Source organism: Lissotriton helveticus, chromosome 3_1 (assembly GCF_964261635.1).
Source record: "Lissotriton helveticus chromosome 3_1, aLisHel1.1, whole genome shotgun sequence".
NCBI classification, from domain to species: domain Eukaryota; kingdom Metazoa; phylum Chordata; class Amphibia; order Caudata; family Salamandridae; genus Lissotriton; species Lissotriton helveticus.
In genome coordinates this window covers 763638085-763661113 of record NC_136061.1, presented here as the reverse complement: position 1 = coordinate 763661113, position 23029 = coordinate 763638085, and the positions used below count along the sequence as shown (strand labels likewise).

General features: G+C 45.8%; 1 protein-coding gene across 1 annotated transcript in view; it reads right to left on the bottom strand.

Annotated features, from left to right (window-relative positions):
* Nucleotides 1-23029, bottom strand: part of TMEM41B (transmembrane protein 41B) — a 141827-nt gene that overhangs the window by 42178 nt on the left and 76620 nt on the right. The window contains exon 5 of the mRNA XM_078680965.1: nucleotides 8600-8704. Coding sequence (XP_078537091.1) covers nucleotides 8600-8704 — 105 coding nt within the window. The remainder of the gene's footprint in view (nucleotides 1-8599; nucleotides 8705-23029) is intronic.

Sequence of the window (23029 nt, the reverse complement as noted above, 5' to 3'; positions counted from 1 at the left end):
ATTGGTGGCAAGCAATTAGCTGGTACCGCACCGTCTGTTAAGAGGGATCAAAACTTATTTCAGCTCATAAAAACTCATTCTTTAAATTGAAAAAATATATATATATATATATATATATATATATATATATATATATATATATAACCATGATCCTGAACTCAAGGAAAAACATTTGATTAATTAGGAATTTGCCACAAAGACTTACTGACTGGGGCAGAACAAATCGTTTCGAGAGAGTTAATTAAGAGCCAGAATACATGCGCTGCCCTTCGCTTTTCCAACAGATATGGCAGAGGATTACTACAGCCTTCCCTCTAAAAGTGATTGCTGGCACATACTTAGGTATTACTGATACATGACCCTGGCTAAGTGTTATAAAAAAGGAGGCAGTCTCATATCGCAATATTTTAATTTTAAAGCCCTAAGCTCACATGAAACATACATACAGACTGTCTAATCCTGAAGCCAAAAAGGAGTTAGACAGGGAATTCTCCCAGTTCTGGCTTATACTAAAAGGCGGACTATTAAGTCCTGCTTGGATCTTTGCAATTGTGAGGCTAGGGGCCAAGAAAACCGTGCTACATTTTACGTTTGTATGTGCCAATTCCTTGCAGGCGAGGAAATAGTTTCTTTGTCCTCGTCCACTCTTTAAAACCTACAATATGGGCGTGGCCAAGATGGCGGAGAGCTAAGACGTGTTTTGTCTTCGCTCCTCTACCCACCGACTTTCAGCCCCAGCCTATGGCCTTAATTAGCACAAGGAACAGCAGTTGGGATTCCTCTTGCACCCAGGATTGTCAGAAGACCTACCGGGTGATTCCCGGGTTCCAGCGACGTTTTCTACGGCTGCTGGGCCCGCCTCGGGCCGCGGCGGTGGTGGACACGCCGATCGACGTGCTGTGCGAAGCGGGATCGCGGCCCTGAACTCCGACTGTGGGAGTGAATTGTCCCGCCTGCGACACCCGCACAGGCTCTGGCGCTTCTTCCGCTCCAGCTTGCGGACCTGTGGGGCAGACCTGGTGAGCCTCAATGACATCTGCGCTCCCCGTGTGAGCTGTGAGGCCGCTGGTGAACGAGACGGTGCCACGGGAGGCCTTCAGAGACACGACGCGGCGGGATGTCTCATCGGAGACCAGACCGTGAGCCCTGCAATCTCCCCGCACCTAGCTGAGCATCTACCACACAGTACCCAAGGACTCTGACCCTCCCCCTCGCCCCCCAGAGTCCTTTTGATCCCTGACTCTCCGGTCCCGCCTGCACCTGGCTCCCGGTCGGCCCATCTACTGCGGAGTGAGAGGTGAACAGACTGCACACGGGGCGCCATCTTGGAGGGCCTCTCATCTCGCTAGCTCTTTCGCGACGTCAACTCATCCCCTGTGGCCCATGCCAGCGGTCTTCCCAGGTGATCCCGTGCTGTTTCCCTGTGGCTCCTGGGGTGGGCTGGATTTAGAGACTGGTGACTCCCTGCTTTGCGCCTTCCTTTGCCCTCATGGGACGCAGCTGCGGCGGACCTTGGCGCCCATCATCCGGGAGTCTCTTTCGCGGTGGGCTCTCAGGGAGGCATGAGCCCGCCCCATCGCAGCATTGTAGCTTCGGGCCCGTCTGGGGAGAACGCGAATAGCCTAGCAGCAGCTGGACACTCTACCTCCTCCTTTAGATTTGGCCCGCACCTTCTCCAAGACAGCGCCTTCGCCTCCCTCCCACTCATGCCCCAGCACGCTGAGCTCCCGCCTGGTCACAACAATGCAGACACCTGGATGGCCCTCAGAAACCCTCCTTGGCTACCCTGGGACATTTTTGTCTCCAGCTAGCGACTACTCCTGCCGGCTCTCTGGGTCCGTGGACTGAGGGGAAGGGCCCCGACCTACTGGCCCAGCTGGACACAAGCTTGGACAGACCAGGTTCCATTCTCCCAGTGGCCGACATAGCTGGAGTGGAGGAGACCCGACCATGACATTAGCCAGGGTAGGAAGGACAAGTCTGCCACCAGGGAAAAGAATGCGCTGAAGGACCTGTTCGCCAAAGCACTGTCGACCCGGATCGCTCGAGCCCAACTTCGCAGATGGAGGCCTTATCGGAGGCCCCGGTGAAGCGGGCCTTTTTGGAATCGCTATTCGCCACTCTGCACGAGGACCTCCAAACTGTAAAGCGCGATCTAACAGCAGAGCTTAAAGAAGTCCGCAAGGATGTGGATGACAAAGGGGAAAGAGTGGCATCTCTAGAAGAGAAGAGCGACTCCTGAGACACCGAAATGGCGGCCTGGCAGCAGGAGGTACTCGGCATTTACGAACAACAAGTGGATGTGCAATCTCATCTGGAGGACTTGGAGAACCGTTCCCGGCGGCATAACATTTCTTGAAAGCACGGGGCGGATATCTGTCTCCTCCAGGAAACACATCTTCTCTCCAAGGATTGTCACAGACTCCAGTCCTGCTCCTTCCAAACCCAATTTCATTACTCTGGACCTGCGAAGAAAGCTGGGGTGGCCATATTGGTTTCGAATAACTTTCAAGGGAGGGTGGCACAAAGGGGGGCTGAAATACAAGGCAGGCTCCTCACCTACCAATTCATTACAGACGGACGCACATTCACAGTAGGGTCCATTTACGCACCCAATGACTGCCAGGAGCGCTTCCTGGGAGAGGGATTGATAGAAACGATGGCCACTCCAGACAGCCATATATTGCTTGGGGGTGATCTCAACTCAGTATTTGATCATGTCCTGGATTGCTCTGCGCAACGCACTAGCCAGGTCGGTGCCCTTTCTCTGAACGGACACGCTAAATTACACGACCTGGGACTCAGACATGTGGCGACACTTCCACCCCGGCACAAGAAACTTCTCCTTCTATATCAACGCACATAAAACCTACGCCAAATTAGATTATTTTTTTGGGCACTAAACCTATCCTAGACATCACGCTCTCAGCTGACATACCAGTAGCGACCCTTTCTGACCATTCCCCCGTGGTAATCACCTTAGCCTTCCGGCAGGCGCACCCCTCGGTTAGACACTGGCGATTCAGGGATACCCTCCTACACCGACCAGTCACGGTCACACAACTACAGCGAGCACTAGATGAATAGTTGCACCACAACGATAACTCAGATACAGCTGTCTCCACTGGGTAGGAAGCCCTCAAGGCGGTGATTAGGGGTGAAGTAATAGCTATATCTACGGCTGAATGTAGAACGCAAGCGGAAGAGGGTGGAATGGACTCTTAAAACACGAGAATCGGGGCAGCTACACCAGCGCACCAGGGCCCCGTGGGCTTGGAGACAATTAACAGCGGCCAGGACGCAACTGGCCGCTCTAGATCATGATAGGGCAGAGTACGCTGTGATGCACTTGCGACATTCCTTATACGTGGGAGGGGATAAGTGTGGACGGCTACATGCGCACAAATTGCGGGAAGTCAGTCAACGAGAGGGGGGACCGGGAAATCAGGGGATGCTCAGGAACACTTTACACAGAAGACGCAGCTATAGCCGAAACATTATGTGAGTTTTACATGCAGCTCTATGACGACAGGTAAATCGTCTGGTCCCGACCGTTACACCGCAGCTTTCTACAAGCAATTATGTGCTACACTGGCCACCTTGCTTAGCCGACTCTTTAACTCCTTTGCCGAGCCCGGAGCAATCCCTGCGTCTATGCTAGAGGCTGCAGTGGTTGTTATCCCAAAGCCTGGGAAAGATAAAACATCCTGTGGATCTTACCGGCCTATTTCACACTTAAACATTGACCTGAAGCTATATACCAGGATCCTAGCCACCCGACTAGGCCCTCATATGCAGAGGCTGGTAGACCGAACCAAGCAGGGTATATACCACAGCGACACCACCAAGCGAGTCACGTACCTGATCGAAAAGGCTTCCCGCATCCCTAGAGAGTACATGCCCTTAACAGTGGATGCTGAGAAAGCTTTTGACCGTGTCCACTGGCCATATCTCGAACAAACACCAATACGCATTCGAGACTAGATGCAGATGCACATCCTGAACTGTTATCGCTCTCCCTCTGCAACTCTCTCAGTGAATGGCCATACCTCTGCGCCATTCCCTATCCGTAGAGGCACTAGACAGGGGTGCCCTATATTGCCCCTGCTTTTTGCTCTATACGTGGAGCCCTTGGCTCAGAGAGTCCGGGATCACCCCCAGATCACTGGTATCCGCTTTGGAGGGGAAACGCATACTAACAGCCTTTATGCGGATGACGTGTTGGCCACTCTCACGAACCCTACGACCTCCCTGGGGAGCTTCTTAGATGAGCTAGAGGCTTTTGGGAGAGCCTCCGGGTTTAAGATCAACTTAGCAAAATCCATGGCACTGAATCGGTCTCTGCCGCCGAATGTCATGGCGGACCTTCAGGCCAGATACCCTCTCCACTGGTCAGACGAGGCGGTTCCCTACCTGGGCATACAGCTGGCCCCGACTCTGCAGGCTATGAGACAAATTAAGTACTCCCTCCTGCAGGCACACGTTCGTGCTGCGCTGCTGAAATGGAAACACTATCCAATATCGTGGCTAGGGCTAATCGTTGCCATTAAATTGACCACTCTCCCCAAGATCCTGTACCTTTTCCAAACCCTGCCACTCCCGCCCCCTACTGGATGGCTACAAAGAGTCCAGTCTGACCTCTCCTCCTTCATCTGGCAGGAACGTAGGCCGAGAATGAAGCAACTGGTAAGCTTCCGCACACCACACGTGAGAGGCCTCGGTGTCCCAGACCTTGCGCTTTATTATAATGCCACGTAACATCGGTACCTGGTCGAGTGGAGTAGATCGGATCCGAGAAGCACTGGCTTTTCCAGGATTGGGCTGTCGCCGGCACGTCTCTAATGAAGGTCCCCTTCTTGCCCAAACCCCATTGCCCACTCAACTTGTACGCTTCTCTTGTAACGCGTTCCATCCTTAAGGTTTGGGACCGGACTAATATACTGCACGCCCTCACCACATTCCCCTCCCCGCTCACCACCCTATTGGACAACCCAGATTTTGGGCCTGGCGTAGGCCCTCGGGCACTCCCGTTGTGGAGAGAGGCGGGTTGTCGCATCTTAGGTCAACTATTCCACAAAGGCGAAATCGTTGCTTTTTCGCAACTCCGAGCCAACCTTAGCTCCCCCTGAATTGGAACGCATGCACTACCTGCAGGTCCGACACGGGGCCATGCATCCCGATAACCGGGCGCAGGCATCGCGGCTCCTTACGCAATATGAACAATGGCTCATTACGCGCCCCTCAGACAAGAAGCTGATCTCAGACCTTTACAAACTGCTCTTGTCCAGATTCACTCACACTTATCACGCCGGTCGGGCACATTGGGAGAGAGACTTGGGGAGGGACCTTACCACCCAGGAATGGGATGGCACATATTACAGGGCATGCCACACAGCTACACATGTAGGCCTGACCGAAACCTTTACTAAACTCGTATACCACTGGTACTACACCCCAGAGAGATTACACCAGGCTGACCTTACACACAGTCCCGATTGCTGGAGGGGCTGTTGACAGAGGGGCTCGTTGGTACACCTCCTAGGCACTGGACACACGTCCTTGACGAGATCGATGAGCACTTAGACACTGAACTCCCCAGGTTCCCTGAATACGTGTTGTTAGGAGTCCCAAACCCGCTAACATACCCTCTGAAATCCAGGAAAGGGAAACAGATAGCCATCACCCTTGGCACAGCAACCCAGAATATACTCATACATTGGAAATCTACCTGGGTTCCCACACACACGGGTGGTACCAGCGTCTGTGGCACGTGCTGGGCATGGAGAAGATCTCTCTCACCCTGGCCGGCAAGGGCTCTTCCTTTAGCGACCTTTGGCAACCCTTTCTGGCCCTATTAGCCCCAGAATTCAGGGAACTATATTGCCCCAAATATCTACGCCTCTTGCACCTTACCACTCCGGACACCCACACATGATGCATCTTAGCCTTTCTAGAATAAGCCACTCAAGGACAACAACTTTTGGGGGAGGGAAGAGTGATTTTATTTTCTTTCTTTGTTCTTTCGTTAGTTTCTTCTCCTTTTTAGGGCTCGCACCCTGCGTTACACGGCGCAGCAGTGCTCGCAAGGGGCGAGATCCCTTTTGTGGAGCGATCCAAAACGGACCCTTGAATCGCACACGCTTGTGTGTGTGCGATTCCTTTCGAGCCACAGTACTGGCGTTTGCAGGCGTATTTTTTCGAAAGACAGCACCAATAGGCCAAAGGCGGTCACGTTGCTCCACCCATGGCCTATTGGTGTCTGTTACCCGCACGCCGTCATCCGTTTTCAATTATCTTGCCCAGACATGGGCGCGAAAATTGAAACCAGATCGCTCGCAGTGGTGCGCCGCGCCGGGCGCATCACTCGTTTAAATCATGCTCCCATCACATTTTGGGGGAGGTGGGGGGGGGGGGGGGGGGAGATAGGTGGGGGAGTCACCGGAAAGTGTTTTTTCAGACGTTCGCAAGTGGGTGGTACATTGTTCACTGACTCCATGGGAATGTTTGCTTACAAGGAGTTTTGCCCATTATCAACCTGGAAATGTGGACAGTGGGATTGCTTCTGACGGGGTGGGGGGTTGTCAAGAAATATCCATCAATAGGACATAGCACCTTTAAAGCGTTATTTCGATATTCAAGTATTCTTTTGCTTCGTATAGTGCCATTGTGACCCATGGAAGCAACTTCATAGCGCTAGGATACATGTATATTACAGTGGGAGATGTTAAAACATATACACTCGCACTACAATATTGACACCCTTTCGTGCGGCGCCCCACTTAGAAAACTTCTGCCGAGGCGGGGGATGCCAGTTGAGGCTTACCTGCGAGGGGACGGGGACGGGTGGGGGACACAGTGCAAACAAGTGTAATGGACATGCCAGAATATAAAATTTACCCCAGGCAAAAACCGAGTACGCAAACATGCATGCATCAGGCATAGCTTTTTTTTCTTTTTTTCCAGATTATATAGCGTGAACAAGACCAGAAGATATTGGAGCACCAGTTACATTGCACAGTGACAAATTCATTTTTGGTAGGCACAGAGAGATGACGTGATTTGCCCAGAATCACAGGATGTGGAGCTGATGCAGAGACTCGTAACTGGTTCCCCAGCTCCAAAGTTGGCAGCTCTGGACATTAAGCCACATCCTCTCCCTTTAAGAAACCAACGTACACTAATGCACTTCATCTCGTGGGCGCCATGAGAAAACAAACAAGCCTTTGTAATGCAATAGGTCTCGCATTATTAAAGTTTGAGCTATTGGTGTTGCATTATTTAGCAATGCAAATAGCTCAAACTTTAATAATGCAAGACCTATTGCATTGCAGATGCTTGTTCTATTTAGGCGGGAGGCGGGAACTTAGTTTTTCGTTGGAGCCCACATACCTTAAAGCATTTCATATTGAATCTGCCGAGCCCTGCGTGGCCCGATGGTATTGCGCCCTTTATTTGTGTTGCTCCATAATAATAATGATAATAAAAAGATTTAAACCTAAAACCTACAAAATAAGGCGCTGCAGGGATGTATTAAAGCTATGCAACCGAAACGACGGGGACACCTTCTGTAAGCTAGTGGTCGCATACACTTTTTGGTTTGGAAACTCACTAGGTCTGGGTCTCCTTAAGGTTCTAACCACGAATCCTTAACTTATTATAAACATGTTGTTTTTATATATTATCACCAGGTTTAATTTAGAGATTTTGGATCTATCTTTTCCAGATCAAATTATCTTGAAATCCTCTTTCATTATCTCTTTTTAAACCCAACTTTAAAATGTCATGTCTCACTTGTACTGCTTGTTTTAGCTGAAACAAATAAACATAACTTGATATTACGAATATGGTTTTGCTGTGGTAACGTTTTGTGCAAGCATAAGCCAGTCACCAGTAGCAAACACTTAGACAATTAGCGCTACAAAACTATTTTTGGAGATATGACAAAAGCACACAAACCAGTGTAACTTTTTAAATTTAGTGTTTAATACAAGCAGATGGCCCTTTTCTAAGTACTGTTTTTGTAGACAAGGAATGAAAGGCAACCAGATAGTATTTTGCGGTGAGCATGCAAGAAAGACACAGGGAGAAGACCACTCTAGCCTCCTTGCTCCAAAGCTGCTTACCCAGAGAAAAAACATAGTGTAGGGTACTTAAGATTTCGATAAGAAACACAAAACATAGGGAGCTTTCGGTTTCTGTGGTCGCTTCTCACTCGTGCAAAATAAACAGAAGTGTAGCAATACTGTGCAGCATGATGCAATGGCGCTTGCAAGGCAAAGCAATGGGTCTGCAGAGACATGACAGTTCATGTGGGAGAAAACCATTACTTTGTTAAATGACTGGAGGCTTAGATTTGAAATGCTCAAGTTCGATTGGGCTATGTAATAAGCAATGTACTTCTAACATGTAATTTGGAAATTAAAAAAACTCCCCAATTACTAAAGCTCTCTTCTCATTTTCAAAGCCAATAAGAATCCCAAACAGTTATAATACTGTTCAACAAATGAAGGAACACTTTCACATTAGCAAATACATCATTACCATAGAATATAAGTTAGAACACACAGGTTAAAGTTTTTTTACTTTTTTTAAATATTACCTGCTGTGACCATTTCATTGCTCTTTCTGTAAAATATTTGTACACGACTGGTCTTCCAACCAAATATGAAAGCATATAACAAAATGAAGCTCCTAGCCCCGAGCACTGCAAATACAAAGGTAACAAGGTTAGAAAAAGCTGAACACATACAAACTGTCACAAATAGACCAGCAGTCTACATTTTCTGAGAAAAAGCTAAATTACATTTAAAAAAAGTGTCATTATTTAAGTAATTGGAAACATGTTTGTTTTTCTCTTTTGCAACACCTACACAATTTATATAAATAGGGATAATCAACTGAAATTACCTTCTTAAACGTCACCCACGTTATCAAATTCAAGTTGCCTTCCTTTCTCACAAGCATCATTGAACCTATGAATCTCGGGTGACACATAATACAGCAGGCTTTCCAGGCCAATTGCACAGCACCACTGACTCATTTGAGAAGCAGCCCTTGCACATTGAGCATTACTGACCTTTGTGATGCAGTAAGAAGGTGCAACAGGCTTGATGACTGGGCCAGTGCCATCTGCTCCAAGTGGTGAGGCTGTGTGCTGTACATGAGCCTCCTCCAGGGACCACCTGTGTTTTAGCATTCCTGTTAAATGCTAAAGCACAGCTAGCTTCTGTATCAGCAATGTCTTACACCCCAAAATCAGGAGTGGTACTTGTATCTTTCCTCCCTGAACACACAAACAAGCCCCACCAAGAGGAATCATCTAGTTTGAAGACTAAGGACTCTCCGTAACCACCATAGCATTGTCTATTAAACTAAGAAGTACAGATTCCTTCTCAACAGAACATAACAGAAGGCCAAATGTGCTGAATTGGCAAGGACTGTTCATTCATGTGTGCCCTCAAGAGAAGTGAACCCAGGAAATGAATACCACAAAACTGTTTTAGATTATCCAGTGAGCAACTGAACAATCTGAAGCATGTCTGCTTTAGTTAAAAGTAACCAAACAGACCATATGAACTTGCAAATGGATAACAATTTGTAACGTTTCGCTCCTTCTGAGCCAGTTTTTGGTAAACTACTGAAGACTTTTATTTGATGGGTAGACTTTCTATTTGGGGGTGTGAATAGACTTAGTCTACTAAGCAATGAGGCCGCTAGTGCCAGGCCGCTTCTACAGCAGCAGCTGCACGCTTTACAAATTCTATTGTATTGTAGGTTTGAAAAATGCATCAGGTTCTGAAGAATTTTAATTGATAGTTCAGATGTTTATGGGTTGGTTTACTTGTGGAAAGAAAGAGAGAAAACCATTGGTTTGAAGGAGGGAGGCAAACATTTAATTCCCAAACCGAGTTGGAGCTGCCAACAGTAGGAAATAAGCAGAGGCAGAACCTATGAGGGTCTCATTTAATAACAGCGTTCTGTAACTTAGGATGTGTGAATTTGGCCTGAGACACAAAGAATGGCTTTCAGACAGTCTCTCGGAAATTACATTCTAAGAGGTGCTTTTGCAGACAATCCTAAGGTATCACCAGAACCATCTTGCACACTAGCACCATCTAAACTTGCTACAACTTCCTCCATACCAGGCCAAGATGGGAAATAGAACAGAGGGACTATTCCCTCTAAACTAGAAGACAAACAAACAAAACGTTAAATTACCCCTATGGCAGTGTTAGGTTGTTGGTTTTGCCCCATGATCGAAATACAATTCATGAGAAGAAAAAAAATCAGGCTACAGAGCTAGTGTGTCTGGGCAAAGAGAAAGGGAGCAAAATGTATTGAGAAACAAATCATCTTGTTTGAGACATCAATTATTTTGCAGAACTAGGTTCCAGTGCCCAAATTTTCTTTGGAGGTGGCTCCAACCAGTTCCCCAGGCAACTCAATTAATTTTTACAACTTTCAATAAATGCACACACAGCGCGTCTCCTTGCACAGGAGGTCACGCAGGCCAGGTCTGTAAAAGCAAACTTTATTCGAGAGCAAGGAATAAGAAGCCATTACAAATCATAAATTTAACAACGCGAGGTATGCCTGAGGTTTTGCACTCTTGTCATTGTGACACAGCATAGTCAATGATGCCTCTAGCTTTCAGTGTAACAAATGTTCTGCAATAACAAAGGCCATATTCAATGCATGTTACTAATGCATGTAAGCAGTTTTAGGTCTCTTCTTTTTAGGAAAAATTAGTAGAGAACAAGCATTGGAAAAGCCAATAGGTCTAACATATGCAAGGCCTATTGTCTTAGTTAATGTCTTTTAGCCATGTTATACTGCATGGCTGAATGTTAGGTAAAAAAAAATGCAATGACAAAGCCCGCATTGGGCATGTCCTAGCACTTATTTGTAGCAGGGGATCCGGGACAAGCAAAGCAGGTAGGATGGAACAAGCCACAAACATTGGGGGAGGTGTGCCAGGGAAATCAGGGGGTCAGAAGCAACACAAGGTAGAAAGAGCAGGGCAAAGAGCAGGGCAAGCAACAATGCAGGAGGGGGCGGGACAAGCAACAACATGCGAGAGGAGGCGAGGCCAACACAGACAGCCAGAAGGGGGCAAGAAACACATTGGACTAAAGGAGGAGGGCGAGAGGGAGCAAGCAACATGTACTCTTATAGAGTGCTTCCATAATAAGAACAAGCATTTACAATGCAACAGTTTCACCCTTGGAGAAGTTAGAGCTATTGGCATTGTAAATGACAAAATTTGTATTTATGTGTTGGTTTTGAAGACTCATAAATAAATGGCATTGTCATTACATTGCCAATAGCTTAATCTCTCGCAAAGGTTAGGTGTTCATCCAATCCTTGGCCTCTCTGCAAAGGCACTGAGCAAAGGTCACGTATACCGGCTGCAGTTGTTCAATGCAAACGCGTGGTTAGGGTGGCTATCTACGCAAACGTTAGTGTGCATGTTTAAGTCATATCCTTAATTAAATAGGCACCGTTCCTTTCATGCTTCTCACTTTTTCCATCCCACTTAAAGCCCTGCGCACCGTAATGAATGACCGAGATGAACTACAGCAAAGGTCCTAGACAGCAGCCTGCTCTCCTGCGGAGAATGTCGTGCGAGGCGAACACTCGTCTGCTGAGAGATGCTGCCACTAGGTAAAGACCCCTTCCCACTCATTATGGTCAAAACCCACCCAACGGTGCGCAACGGCACATAAACTGATAGTTTATGAGCAAATCGATAGTAATTGTTGTGTTAATCGACAAATTTGGCGAAAATCACTTAGGTGCCTAAGTTGGAAGAGGCAGTCAAGTGATTAGCTCCGTATTTCAATAAGCATAGGAGCCGCGCTGGGAGGTGAGAATGCCTAACCAATGCAGAGCTGAGATCCAAAATGGTTTCAGTGCGAGTGCACACTTAGCAACTAATGTTAATTTTGAAGCCAAAGGGTTTGTCTTTGCATACAAGGACACTGGCCTGTGTTGCCTACTGTGTCGCACCACAATCCAGGGTTAATGGAAGCCCACAGAATTATGTTAATCAACTGCTACTGCAACCACTGGACAACTCCGATTTACAGGATAACCACTGAGAATGTAGATAATTCATGCAAATGTCTAAAATCCGGATACCCTGAAAAGCAGCCATGACTTCAGCCTTCCTGTACCAATGCTGGACACCAATTATTTTGCCAAGACACACACGAACACCAACTCGCATCCAGGCTCCTCGCCCCCGAGAGTGCCCCTCATCCTCATCCACCGACCCCCACAAACAGACACCAGCCACGCACGCACGCAGACACACAAATAGAAACCCACACCAACAACTCCTGTCACACATGCGAGTACCCAGGTATACAATTAAACAGCAGCGCCGTGCTCTGCTTTGCCCCTTTTTAGTATCAATGACAAGGATTTGCAGAATGTGGCCCACGATAGCGCGTAAAGTCAGAGGCAATTAAACGGGAATGTAAAAGCAGCGCTTGGGGAGAGGGGTGCGAGCTGTAGTGTGCTACGGGAGTGATGGGCGTATGCTAATGTCGCTCACTCGGCAGCGTCTGATATCCCTGGCCCTGTGGGCCACAGCCTTTGGTTACTTGGCACAGCCTTCTGTAACTACTGGGGCTGTTTGATCGAAGTACAGACACTGGAAGGGATACCAACGTGACACACGGTAGCGAGAAACGACATCCAGTTCTATTTTTTTTTAATACTGGGACTTTCGTTTTTCATTTGTTTGCCAAAAAATAGCACCATAAGTACTAAAATACAAGAAGGGAAGGTGTGTGACCCCACCTGGCATAGAACCGTATGTGTCAGGTTGTCGCTGGTTGTTGAGGTGTAGTTAGGATGTGTTTCATTTCTGACATTCTGTGTGTCTGGACTGTTGAAGAAAACAATGTTTCAGGCTTCGGGAGGTAGACAGAGACAGAGTGACACCACCACCCAGCGCCTCGGCATCCCATGTTACAAGGGAAGAGGGCTCATCGCGATGTGCTCAAAATAATCCGGACACCATCGACTGCTCAGAGTGGCGACAGTCACGTGATCTCCATGATGTCGAACTGTGTAATATTGTTGAATCGGAACTTTAACCCAAGTGATAGAAAAGCTACAATCTCGGTTCCCCCACTTCTACACATTGCGTGATCCTGAGAACATCACGAGCTCAAAAACAAACAAATGCCGATGTGTACATGTTAGGTAAACAATGGGCACTAATGTGCCGGAAAACTTCTTTAAGCTCTAAAAAAAGAAACAATGTCCACTATCAACATAAATGTATTCTATTTCACTTATTTTGGAAAGTTCCTGATTTCTTTATCCCGAAGCTGGTAAGAGAGTACGTGCTGCCTAGTGGAGTAGAGCGGGTTATGCAAACCCTGTAGTTCGAGAGCCTGAGAATCCAGTGTGGCCAACCTCCGCTGGGCCTGGGAGGAGCTGTCTGCCTCTTGAACTTTAAAACGCAAATTGGGAACCGCTGTACCCTTTGCCAGGCTGGCACCGCTCCGTCTAAAAAGTGGATCCTAAGTAGGGGGCATGAGACGGAAAACGCGGGGGGGGTTGCGGGTAGTGTGGGGCTATCCTTGGTGTTGTTCGGGAGTCTCGGGACAGACATGAATCAACCCCCCGCCCCCAACCGAATGCACTACTCGTAGAGCGCAGATACACAGCTGTATTACCCAACACACTTGGGCTCGCAGAGGGCAGCACGTGCCAACAGGGACCGGCAGTCTCTGTCTGCCCCCTCGGTGGCATAGGCTGGGGTGTTTCCTGGTGGATACCTCCCCGTTCCTATACTAAAGGGTCTATGACAGATGAACCAGGGGGCACTCTCTTGTCTATAGAATAGCAAGTATGGCGCCTGCTTATCCAGAAGTGTAAAGAAAAGCGCAACTGGAAACTCGGCTGGTGTTCGACCAAGCAAGATCTGGGTTTCATTGTAGATGTATACATCCGGGGTATGTTTCACAATTCTTATCCGTGGTTGCAGGATCAATAAAGAGCTCGGAGGTGCGCCTGCGGGCGCAAAAGAAGTGGAGGCGGAGAAAGGTAAGAGGAGAAGCGAAGAAATGTAGGGGCACTGAGGCGGGGTCCCAAGGGGCACTGGGGGGTTCCTGTGGGGGCACTGGAGGATGGCAGGAGGGATGCAAGAGGAGAAGAGGATAGAAGGGGGCGCTGGAGATACTAGGGGTGCCAGAGATGCGCACTGCGTGTTCTACAGTGGAAGTGCAATAAGACAGGAGATGACAGCAAGGGCGCAAGAGAGGCGCCGAAGAGACGCAGACGTACTACAGGAGGGCGCAAAAGAGACATACGATGGGCCATGGAGAATATCGGGGCTGTTTATGACCAGTATGGGCTCGGGACAGGCAAACGATAGATCTTAGAGGGACGCAGAGGAGCATGGGAAGCGCAGGAGAGGCGCACATGAGATGCTGCGGAGGGATACGGGAGAGAGACCAGCAGCGGTGCAGGAGAGCCCAGGCGAGACAGGATGGGCCCATGAGAGTATCGAAGGCAGGAGGAGCACTGGTAACCGGAGAAATGAGAAAGGCGCAGAGGGGAAAGAGATGCGCAGGAGGGGAACATGAGACACGCGACGGGGAGGGGCACGTGAGAGACGAGGAGCAGAGGGGTGTCGCAGAAAACGGCCAAGAAGGGTGGAGAAGAGACATACGAGAAGTGGTGCAAGACAGCAGAAGAGACAGACAACCGTGCTCCGGTCAGGATTTGCTCAAGAAGAGCGCAGGTTGTGCAAATGAGAGATTTTGGTGGGGTGCAGAGGGGCGGGAGGTGCACGGATAAGAGGCTCATAAGATCCGCAAGAGAGGCACCGGCCAGTAACACAAGTCAATGAGGGGTGCCGAAGCAGGGTTACATGCACTCTCAATGTGCAGGAAAGCATTGTTGGAAATTAACACTGTCCACTCACCGTCTAAAACAAGCAGTCGCCCGAGATGCAAAAATAAACACGCAGCTACCATTAAAAACAAGTCAGGTCCCGGGCCGGCCAGCCAATCACAGCGCGGCCCGGGGAATGACGTCACAGGGTGTCCCGGGCCGGCAGCCAATGACAGCGCGGCCCAGGACAAAGGGGCGGGACTTAAAAAAAGACCGAGAAACGTCCCCGAATCGCGTTTTCACGGGAAAGCGTGATTGACAGCCTCTGTCTCCCAATGGCTAGCCTCCATTTATGGAGCTAGCCAATGGGAGACAGAGGCAGGACCAAAGCCCATATGTAGGATCATGAGATTTCGCCCTGGGCGGAGCAACTGCTACGCAGTTGCAACGCCAGGACGAAACCTAAAAATAAGTAGTTCCAAAAGTGCAAGCTGTGGAAGGACACTGAGCAAGTAAACAGTTCTTGAGCCATACTCCAGAGGAAGCCCAAACATAAGAGGAAGTCAAGCACTGGCCTTGAGGGCCTATGCCCATAACAACAAGCAACCCTTGCCCTTTCCTACCCCAACACACAAAAGACTTTATGGATGTAAACAAGGCCTGAAGTTTCCAGGCTGTGTGCGTACTGGCACATTGCATAGAGTAGCTCCCTAGTTATAATAAGGTGACTCATTTGGGATAGGAAAAGGGAGTCTGACCAGAGTTTTGATTGACTGTTAGGAAAAACAACGAAGATCTTCAACTGTGTGTGTGTGTGACGAAGGAATGGACAGACGTCCTCTTGATGTCAAAGATTGCAAGTTGAGTTCTCTGCTCCATGAAGTAGATGAACGGAACAATCTGAACACGGGACTACAAGTCATAAGGTTCACTGAATCTATCATAGTGTGTATAAGATAGATAACTGACGTTCCTATGTGACTGCTATATAGCATGCATCCTTTTTGTGAGAGGAAAGGCTGCTCCACTGATGTTTCCAAAATGGCTTTAATGAGGGCGAGACAGTGTACTGCTGTGAGCCAAGACTGGGGTACTATTCATATGTCAATCGAAGTATACACATACCCAGCCAGGCATTGAAAAAAATCTACAACTGGCACGCCTTAGTGAACAGTCTGTGAGCGGACCTCAAGCCCGTTTTATTGTACCCACAGAATTGTGAGATTCATGTAATAATATGGCATTATCTGAAGCTTTAGCTCTACAAATTGTGGATGAAGAAGTATTTTTACACAGTTAACTAACTACTTAACTAATAGTTTTTCTCCATTTAAAATAAAACAGAACCACTAATAACTTCAGCCTTACAACATGTATGCATGTTAAACTACGTAAAACCTACGCTGGAAATAAAGTGATTAACATCATGTTGTACTAAAGGTTAAGTCTAAAAGTGTTCATTCTAACTAGAACGTTTGGTATGAATTAAATTTAACAGCAAAATGTGATAGTTTTACTATATTTACATCCAGGCAGTGAATATTCACAGTCTTAACTCCCCAAAAAAGGGGAGGTCAAGTCCTAGTCTTGCTTTGCTAGGAGCACAAAACTCCATACTGGTGGCCGACAGTGGACTAATTAACACATCAGTATGGCAGGATCACTTTTGTTTCCACTGGAGGGCTAGGGGACTGTTACAACCACTAAAACAAGCATTAGCAAAGATAACAGGTTTCACCTTTGTACCAATTGGCTTTGACAATTATTGGCGATGCTGTACAGTATACCCAAGGGAGGAGAGGCGCTAAGCAGGGGCTGCAGCGTAGTTTTGTAGATGTGCGGAGTCACATGTGCACGTCTACAACATAATATGGGTGTTTTTTTTCTCCTTTTTTTATTGAACAATGGATAACATTAAAAAAGTCAGTAAAAAAAAAAGTAGGTGAGAAGCAACACGGACGGTGCGGGGGAGACTAAAGCAATATAGAGAGTGGAGAAAACAATGTGGACGGGGAGAAACAACGTGGAGCATGGGGGAAGGGGAAGAAAAGCACACAGACGAGAGAGAACAACGTGGAGCGGAAGAAGCACATAAGTGAGAGCAAAATTGGGGGAGAGAAGGGCAAGGGCGAGAGAGAACAGCAAGTGTGCGGGTGGGGTAAACAATAGTACCCTAAAAATGAGCAATGAAAGGACTTAAAGTAGCTATGCTCCAGGGAAGAGATAGATGCACAATGGACAAGGTGAACCATCGCATAAGAATCGAGCAAAAAAAGTGACAAAGCCAACTAATAGCAAACAATGGGCATACCTTAAATCCACTGTAAGCCACCAATAAGTCTTTCGAAACAAGCTGTCTGGTATGCAAAGCCTCAAAAGCTTTGTTGAAGGCTGAGTTAGAGGGTGGCATCTTAGTTATTGTAGACCCTCTTACCCTCAATTTCAAAACATTAGACACAGATTCCTGAATATGGATATTTGTGGCTGTACGAATCCAAAAGCTGGATCTCAGAGTTGAGTAGCTATCTATCCAAACAAACAGACTAATTGGTGTACGAGAACTCTTTTTAATAGGAAGTAGCAGATTGCCACGAATTCTTGTCAAGACTGATGACGTGAAGGGCAGGGGGGACTCCTCTCGGATTGTCAAATGGCATGTTTCCCCCACCTGCAGTATTTTTGGAGCTCTGCATCAGTTCTACTTACAAAAATCCCAGCCATACAATGAATTATTTAAAAGTAAATGTTACTATGAGTAAGAAGTATGCACAGAAAATGAAGGTGGCCAGGTGTGGGAAAATATTGGTGCATGTGCAAAGAAATGCCTTGGATGCCGAGCCCCTCTAGTCGATCAGATTGAAGACTGCACCAGCAACAGGCTTTGGCAACGCCAATAGGTCTCCCCTTTCAGGCCCAATTGGCTAAGCCAATAATTTTTGTGTGCAGAAACAACAAAAAGTTAAATGCCTTTTCCCGAGACAGTGCTGCATCAGCAAAAAAAAAAAAAAGAAAAACCAGAAAAGAAGAGAAAAAAAGGCATGATGAAGTGGCTGCTGTTGCCAGCATCTCCATTGTGTAGCTGCGCACGTTATGACGTATGCAAAGTTAAAGACAAATAATTGTGAGAAAAAAATCTCAAATTTGCTAACAACCCACCAAAAAATCATGAGCAAACAAAATTAGAAGAGCTGATCCAGTGCCTCCACAGCATGTAAAGGTAATATTTTTGAGAAAATGTAGAGGTGGCAACTAAACTTACAATTACAAAAACTAACAAAGGAAACTCTTAACAAAAGCGTATTTGCAAAACTATCCCTGCTAAAGTGTGAGCATTGTTCTAAAACACCTGAAATGCTAAGCTGGATGAGGATGCACCATGACATGATCCTAGCACTTCCAACAACACAGAGGTTATTATGTGCTCACAGGAGGAATGCTAGGAGTGACTGGAAAGGTTATTAAAGTACCTTATCTTGTTTTGCAGACAACAACATTTGGCAACATATTCTATATATTTTCTAGAACCATGGACTTTAACAAGCCTTTGTTCAGGGGCACTGGGATACGCGATTCTAAGGCTGCTGAGTATTCCACGTAATATGGATTTGTAGCACTTACCACAAAATATATTTTCTGGTGCATAATTTTACGATTTTATTTGTTGATTGATTTATTCAAGAGTTGCATTGATAATAATGAGGCAAATACAAGGACAGTGCCAATTTGTGTATAGTTGACAAAGTAATGAAGTACTACTGTGACCAAATGTGCTGCATTCGTGCATGTAATTTACCTATTTGTGCCCCATAATTTAGTCAAACGTCGCTGCATAATATGGTGCTCACTAGCTCCACTATGAGAAGTCATACAGTAAGAGAAAGCATATGTTCCAACTTGTGCTCTCTTGGGAAGACAGCGATGTTGGATACCTTTGCATACAGAGTATGCTACACTGTATCCCAGCATCGTCATATACTTCACAAGTGAAATAAACGACATGATAATTTAGAATAGTTGTTGGTAACGAGCGGCCGGTCATAGGCACTTCACCAACATCAAGAAGTCTCTGGCTTCATTTATTCTACAGACACATTAATGCTGGAGACATGAAAAACATTAAAAACCTACATGATCTCTGCCTGTGAAAACACAGCAAGTCACTGCCAAATGTAGGAAAATTGTAAAGCATGAACGGTCCGAAATTGGATAAACTTGCATTTATACATTAAACGTGACCCAACTTGGATGCAGTGGTGCACACCTCACTCATATGAAATGCTTCAGAGAAGTAAATCAAACTTGGTTGAGATTAAAGCCAAGCACACGGTTACTGCTGTAGAAATTGCTTACCTCACTAACTGAGTGGATTATACTCAAACACAAACTGGAACACTGACAAAGGGAACGTCAAAACAAGAGCTAGAGCAGTAAAAGTAAAAGTAAACTCAAAGAACATCGAAAAATGACAAAAGGATACAATTCGAACTAGGCCACGTTTTGTAAATGACAGAGTACTGGAGGGCATTAATAATAATAACAATACTATACACATATTTGGCCCACGTGAAGGTGCAGAGTCTTGTAAAATGGAAGAATTTCCGGATAAATGACTGCCTATCAGCTACCCGACAACAGAAATGTATCTTTTTTTATTTTTATATATTTTTATCAATGACATGAAGGCAAAGTTACAGTAAATAGGAAAAGAAACTCAACATATAAAAAAAAGAAACAAATACAGTGAATATAATATAAATAATCCTGTATACACATAAGAGAAACAGAAAGAACAAGAGCAAAAGGGCATAATATCAGATAAGAAATGTATAACTGCAATTTAGCAAATAAACAGTTTCATTAGCATCTTCCTAGACAAATTTTCCCTATATTTTTTTCACTTTACATAGTGCTCTTAAGCCCCTGAATTTAGCTAATGCACATTCCATTTTATATGTATCTATTATTATTGCCCACCACTCCGCCCTCGAAGGTGGATCTTGTGTGATCCATACACTGGCCACTGCGAGCCTAGCGCAAGCCAGTATAATGCTGATAAGCTTTCTTAAGCAAGGGTCGCAGTGCTATGGGTCCAACAATATATCTGCGGCAGTGAATGAAATGAATCTGTTCAATTTGTGTGACACGGTCCTTTCCAGACCTCTCCAAAATGTTGATAATAATGGGCAAGAATAAAACATATTTGCGAGATCCGCAGCAAATAGATCGGATTTAGGGCATCTAGTCCTATCATTACTTGAATTGTTTGATGCCCATTTCGAAATACGTGCAGGAGCATAATAGAGAAAACAGATGGTCTTATATGACTGCAATCTTAAGCTAGATGAGTGGACGGATTTACAAACGGTATCCAATGCGGAAGAAATATCATCAGAAGTGATATTAGCCTCCAATTTCTGGCTCCAGCGTAAGGCTAGTTTCCTGCAGTCACCGTCTGTCTGAGATTTGAAACTTCTATATGCTGAGCTGATCAATGATTTATTCTTAGCGTCATGGATACACACCCAGATGCACGAATCCGATAATGTATTGATATTGAGACTGCGAATCAAATAGTCTTCAATCTGATAGTACTTAAAACGCATGCTCTCCGTAGCTTTATAAAGCATACTAAGTCTCTCAAATGTTAAAAGCCCATTATTATCATATAGATCCCCAAGATTTTTAATACCCAATTGTGCCCATGATCTCCCCCCACCATCGTGAAAAATTCCTGGTAGGGCTGGATAGTCCCAGAGAGGGAGTCTGGGATGGTATAACGGCATTTGGAATTTACTAACAATAGCTCTCCTTAGAAAAACAATCTCTCTTGCAGTCTTAAATTTGACCTGTTTAAAGTAATTCGGATCAAATGTACGATATAAAAACATTTTAGATTCAGTTCCTAGCATAAATGCATAGTAAGAAAATGGATCTCTATAGGGGAGTATTATACTACGAATGCGACCTATAAACGTCGACCAAAAATATGCTTTGAAGTCAGGGAAGTCCAAACCCCCTTTATCATAAGATAATTTGAGTAAATCAATTGCGCGGCATGCTTTTTTATAGCCCCAGATAAAGCTACTTAGTATGCCATCTAGGCGTTAAAGATTATTAATGCGAAATGGAATTGATCGAAATAAATAGATACATTTGGGAAGGATCTTCATTTTAATCAAGTTAATCTTGCCGATTAAACTCAGTGGAACTTTGTGCCATTTTTAGGTCTCGCACTTGGCAACGCATGTCGCCAGCGAGACCTATTGTGGTTCTGTTGCCTTCCAAGTGGTACAGACCGGAGCACAAGCAGACTCCGGTCTGTGAACGCACTTCACAGAAGCAGTGAACAGCGTGTACGCGCGTTAATTATAGTTGAGCACGCGCACCACGTCTTCCGGAGAGGAGCACTCAACTATAATTAACACGCGCACAAGCTGTTCACTGTTTTTTTGTCTTTTCGTGACACGCTTGTTATGTAAGGATCTGCAATGTATGGCAACTTTAGCTGCGAATTCTGTTGTTCGGCTATTAGGCTGCACTTTTGACATAGAGCCAAGATTCGCCCAGAGTTACCAGTGCGCTCCAAAAGTATTAAAGAAACTTATATCGACGTTTTAGGTTTCATTGTTTCCGTTGCTGCCATAAGGCCCCACTCGGTCAGCCGGTTTTAACTTTTTTTACGGTGGTTTGCATGCTCAGATTTTGAACTTACGTTTACGTTGTTAAAAACGAAACTGTAAGTTAACCACTTCAGCGCTAATGACAAGGGTAACTCGTCATGGACTTTCCATTGATTTCAATGGAAAGTCAATGGGCATGATCGGCATGCCTTAGCGTCCAAGTGGTTAAAGGGTACAAGGTGCTGTAGGCTAAAACGCAGGTATGACCGAGTTAACCCGCAATGCCCGCATCTGCCAATGCTGCGACAGCTCACATACGGTCGAGTCTTGGATATTAAGCACGATGCGAGAACTGGTTTACAATATGTTGTGCTCATGTAGAAAGTCTACACCTCCTTTCACAATGTTCACATTTTATTGCCTTGTAACTGAATTGACAGACATTACATATTTTTACTTGCTTACGATTCCCCCTCTTCACTTATACTGTCAATTTGGTAAGCGCTATTGAAAGACAACTGGTTAAACTTGAGGTACTCCAAGATTAATTGTCCCTCAAATGTACACTGGCATTATTAGCATGATTTCAGGACAGATTCAGCATTCCCCTCAGGTTTCCTCTGTTGGGTAGTGGCCATTTACAATACCAACAACTTTAAACTTTGTTACTGCGAGACCTATTGCATTGCAAATGCTTGTTTTAGAGCAGTAGCTGTATCTTTTAACAATGTTTCATAATTCAATGTAGCTCTCTCTTCTGGACAGGCAGAACATTTTATACCAAGATAAGTAGCCATTTTACAAACTCCCTGGATTTGATTCTTTGGTTTATAATTCATAATAATTTGCGTTTTATTAGTGTTTAATTTGTATCCAGAGACTAAACCAAACGACCTGGCCTCCGTAATAATCCCGATTATGGCTTCCTCAACATTTGTCGAGTAAACCGCAATATTGTCCGCGTATACTGTCATTTTAAGGATACTTGGACCAGATGAGAATGGTATTATACGCGAGTTATTTTGTATTGCAACTAAAAATGGTTCGATGGATAAAGCAAATAGCGGTGACAGTGGACACCCTTGACGGGTGCCGCGCAAAATAGAAAATGTGTCCGACTGCATACCTGCATAGAACATTTTTGCCCTTGAGTTATCATACAGAGCCTTTATCATTTTCAAAAATGAGCCTTTAATACCGAATCTGTCTAACACGGCCCAGAGATATTCCCACCCCTCTCGGTCAAATGCTTTCTGAGCATCAAGTAGTATCATTCTGAGTGGGGTGGAGTTTACTCTGGCAACATCAAAAGCCGTAAACGCCATGTTAATATGGGTCGTAGTGTCCCTAGCGGGTACAAAACCATGTTGTTGTGGAGATACCAGGGCAGAAATTATTGGGGCAAGCCGGTTAGCAATTATTTTGGCAAATATCTTTGCATCGGTATTTATTAAAGAAATTGGTCGGTAAGACCCGCATTCATCTGTTTTTTTATCCTTCTTAAGAAAAAAAGATAATTTGCGTGATGTTCCAAGAGTCAGGAGCTTTCCCCT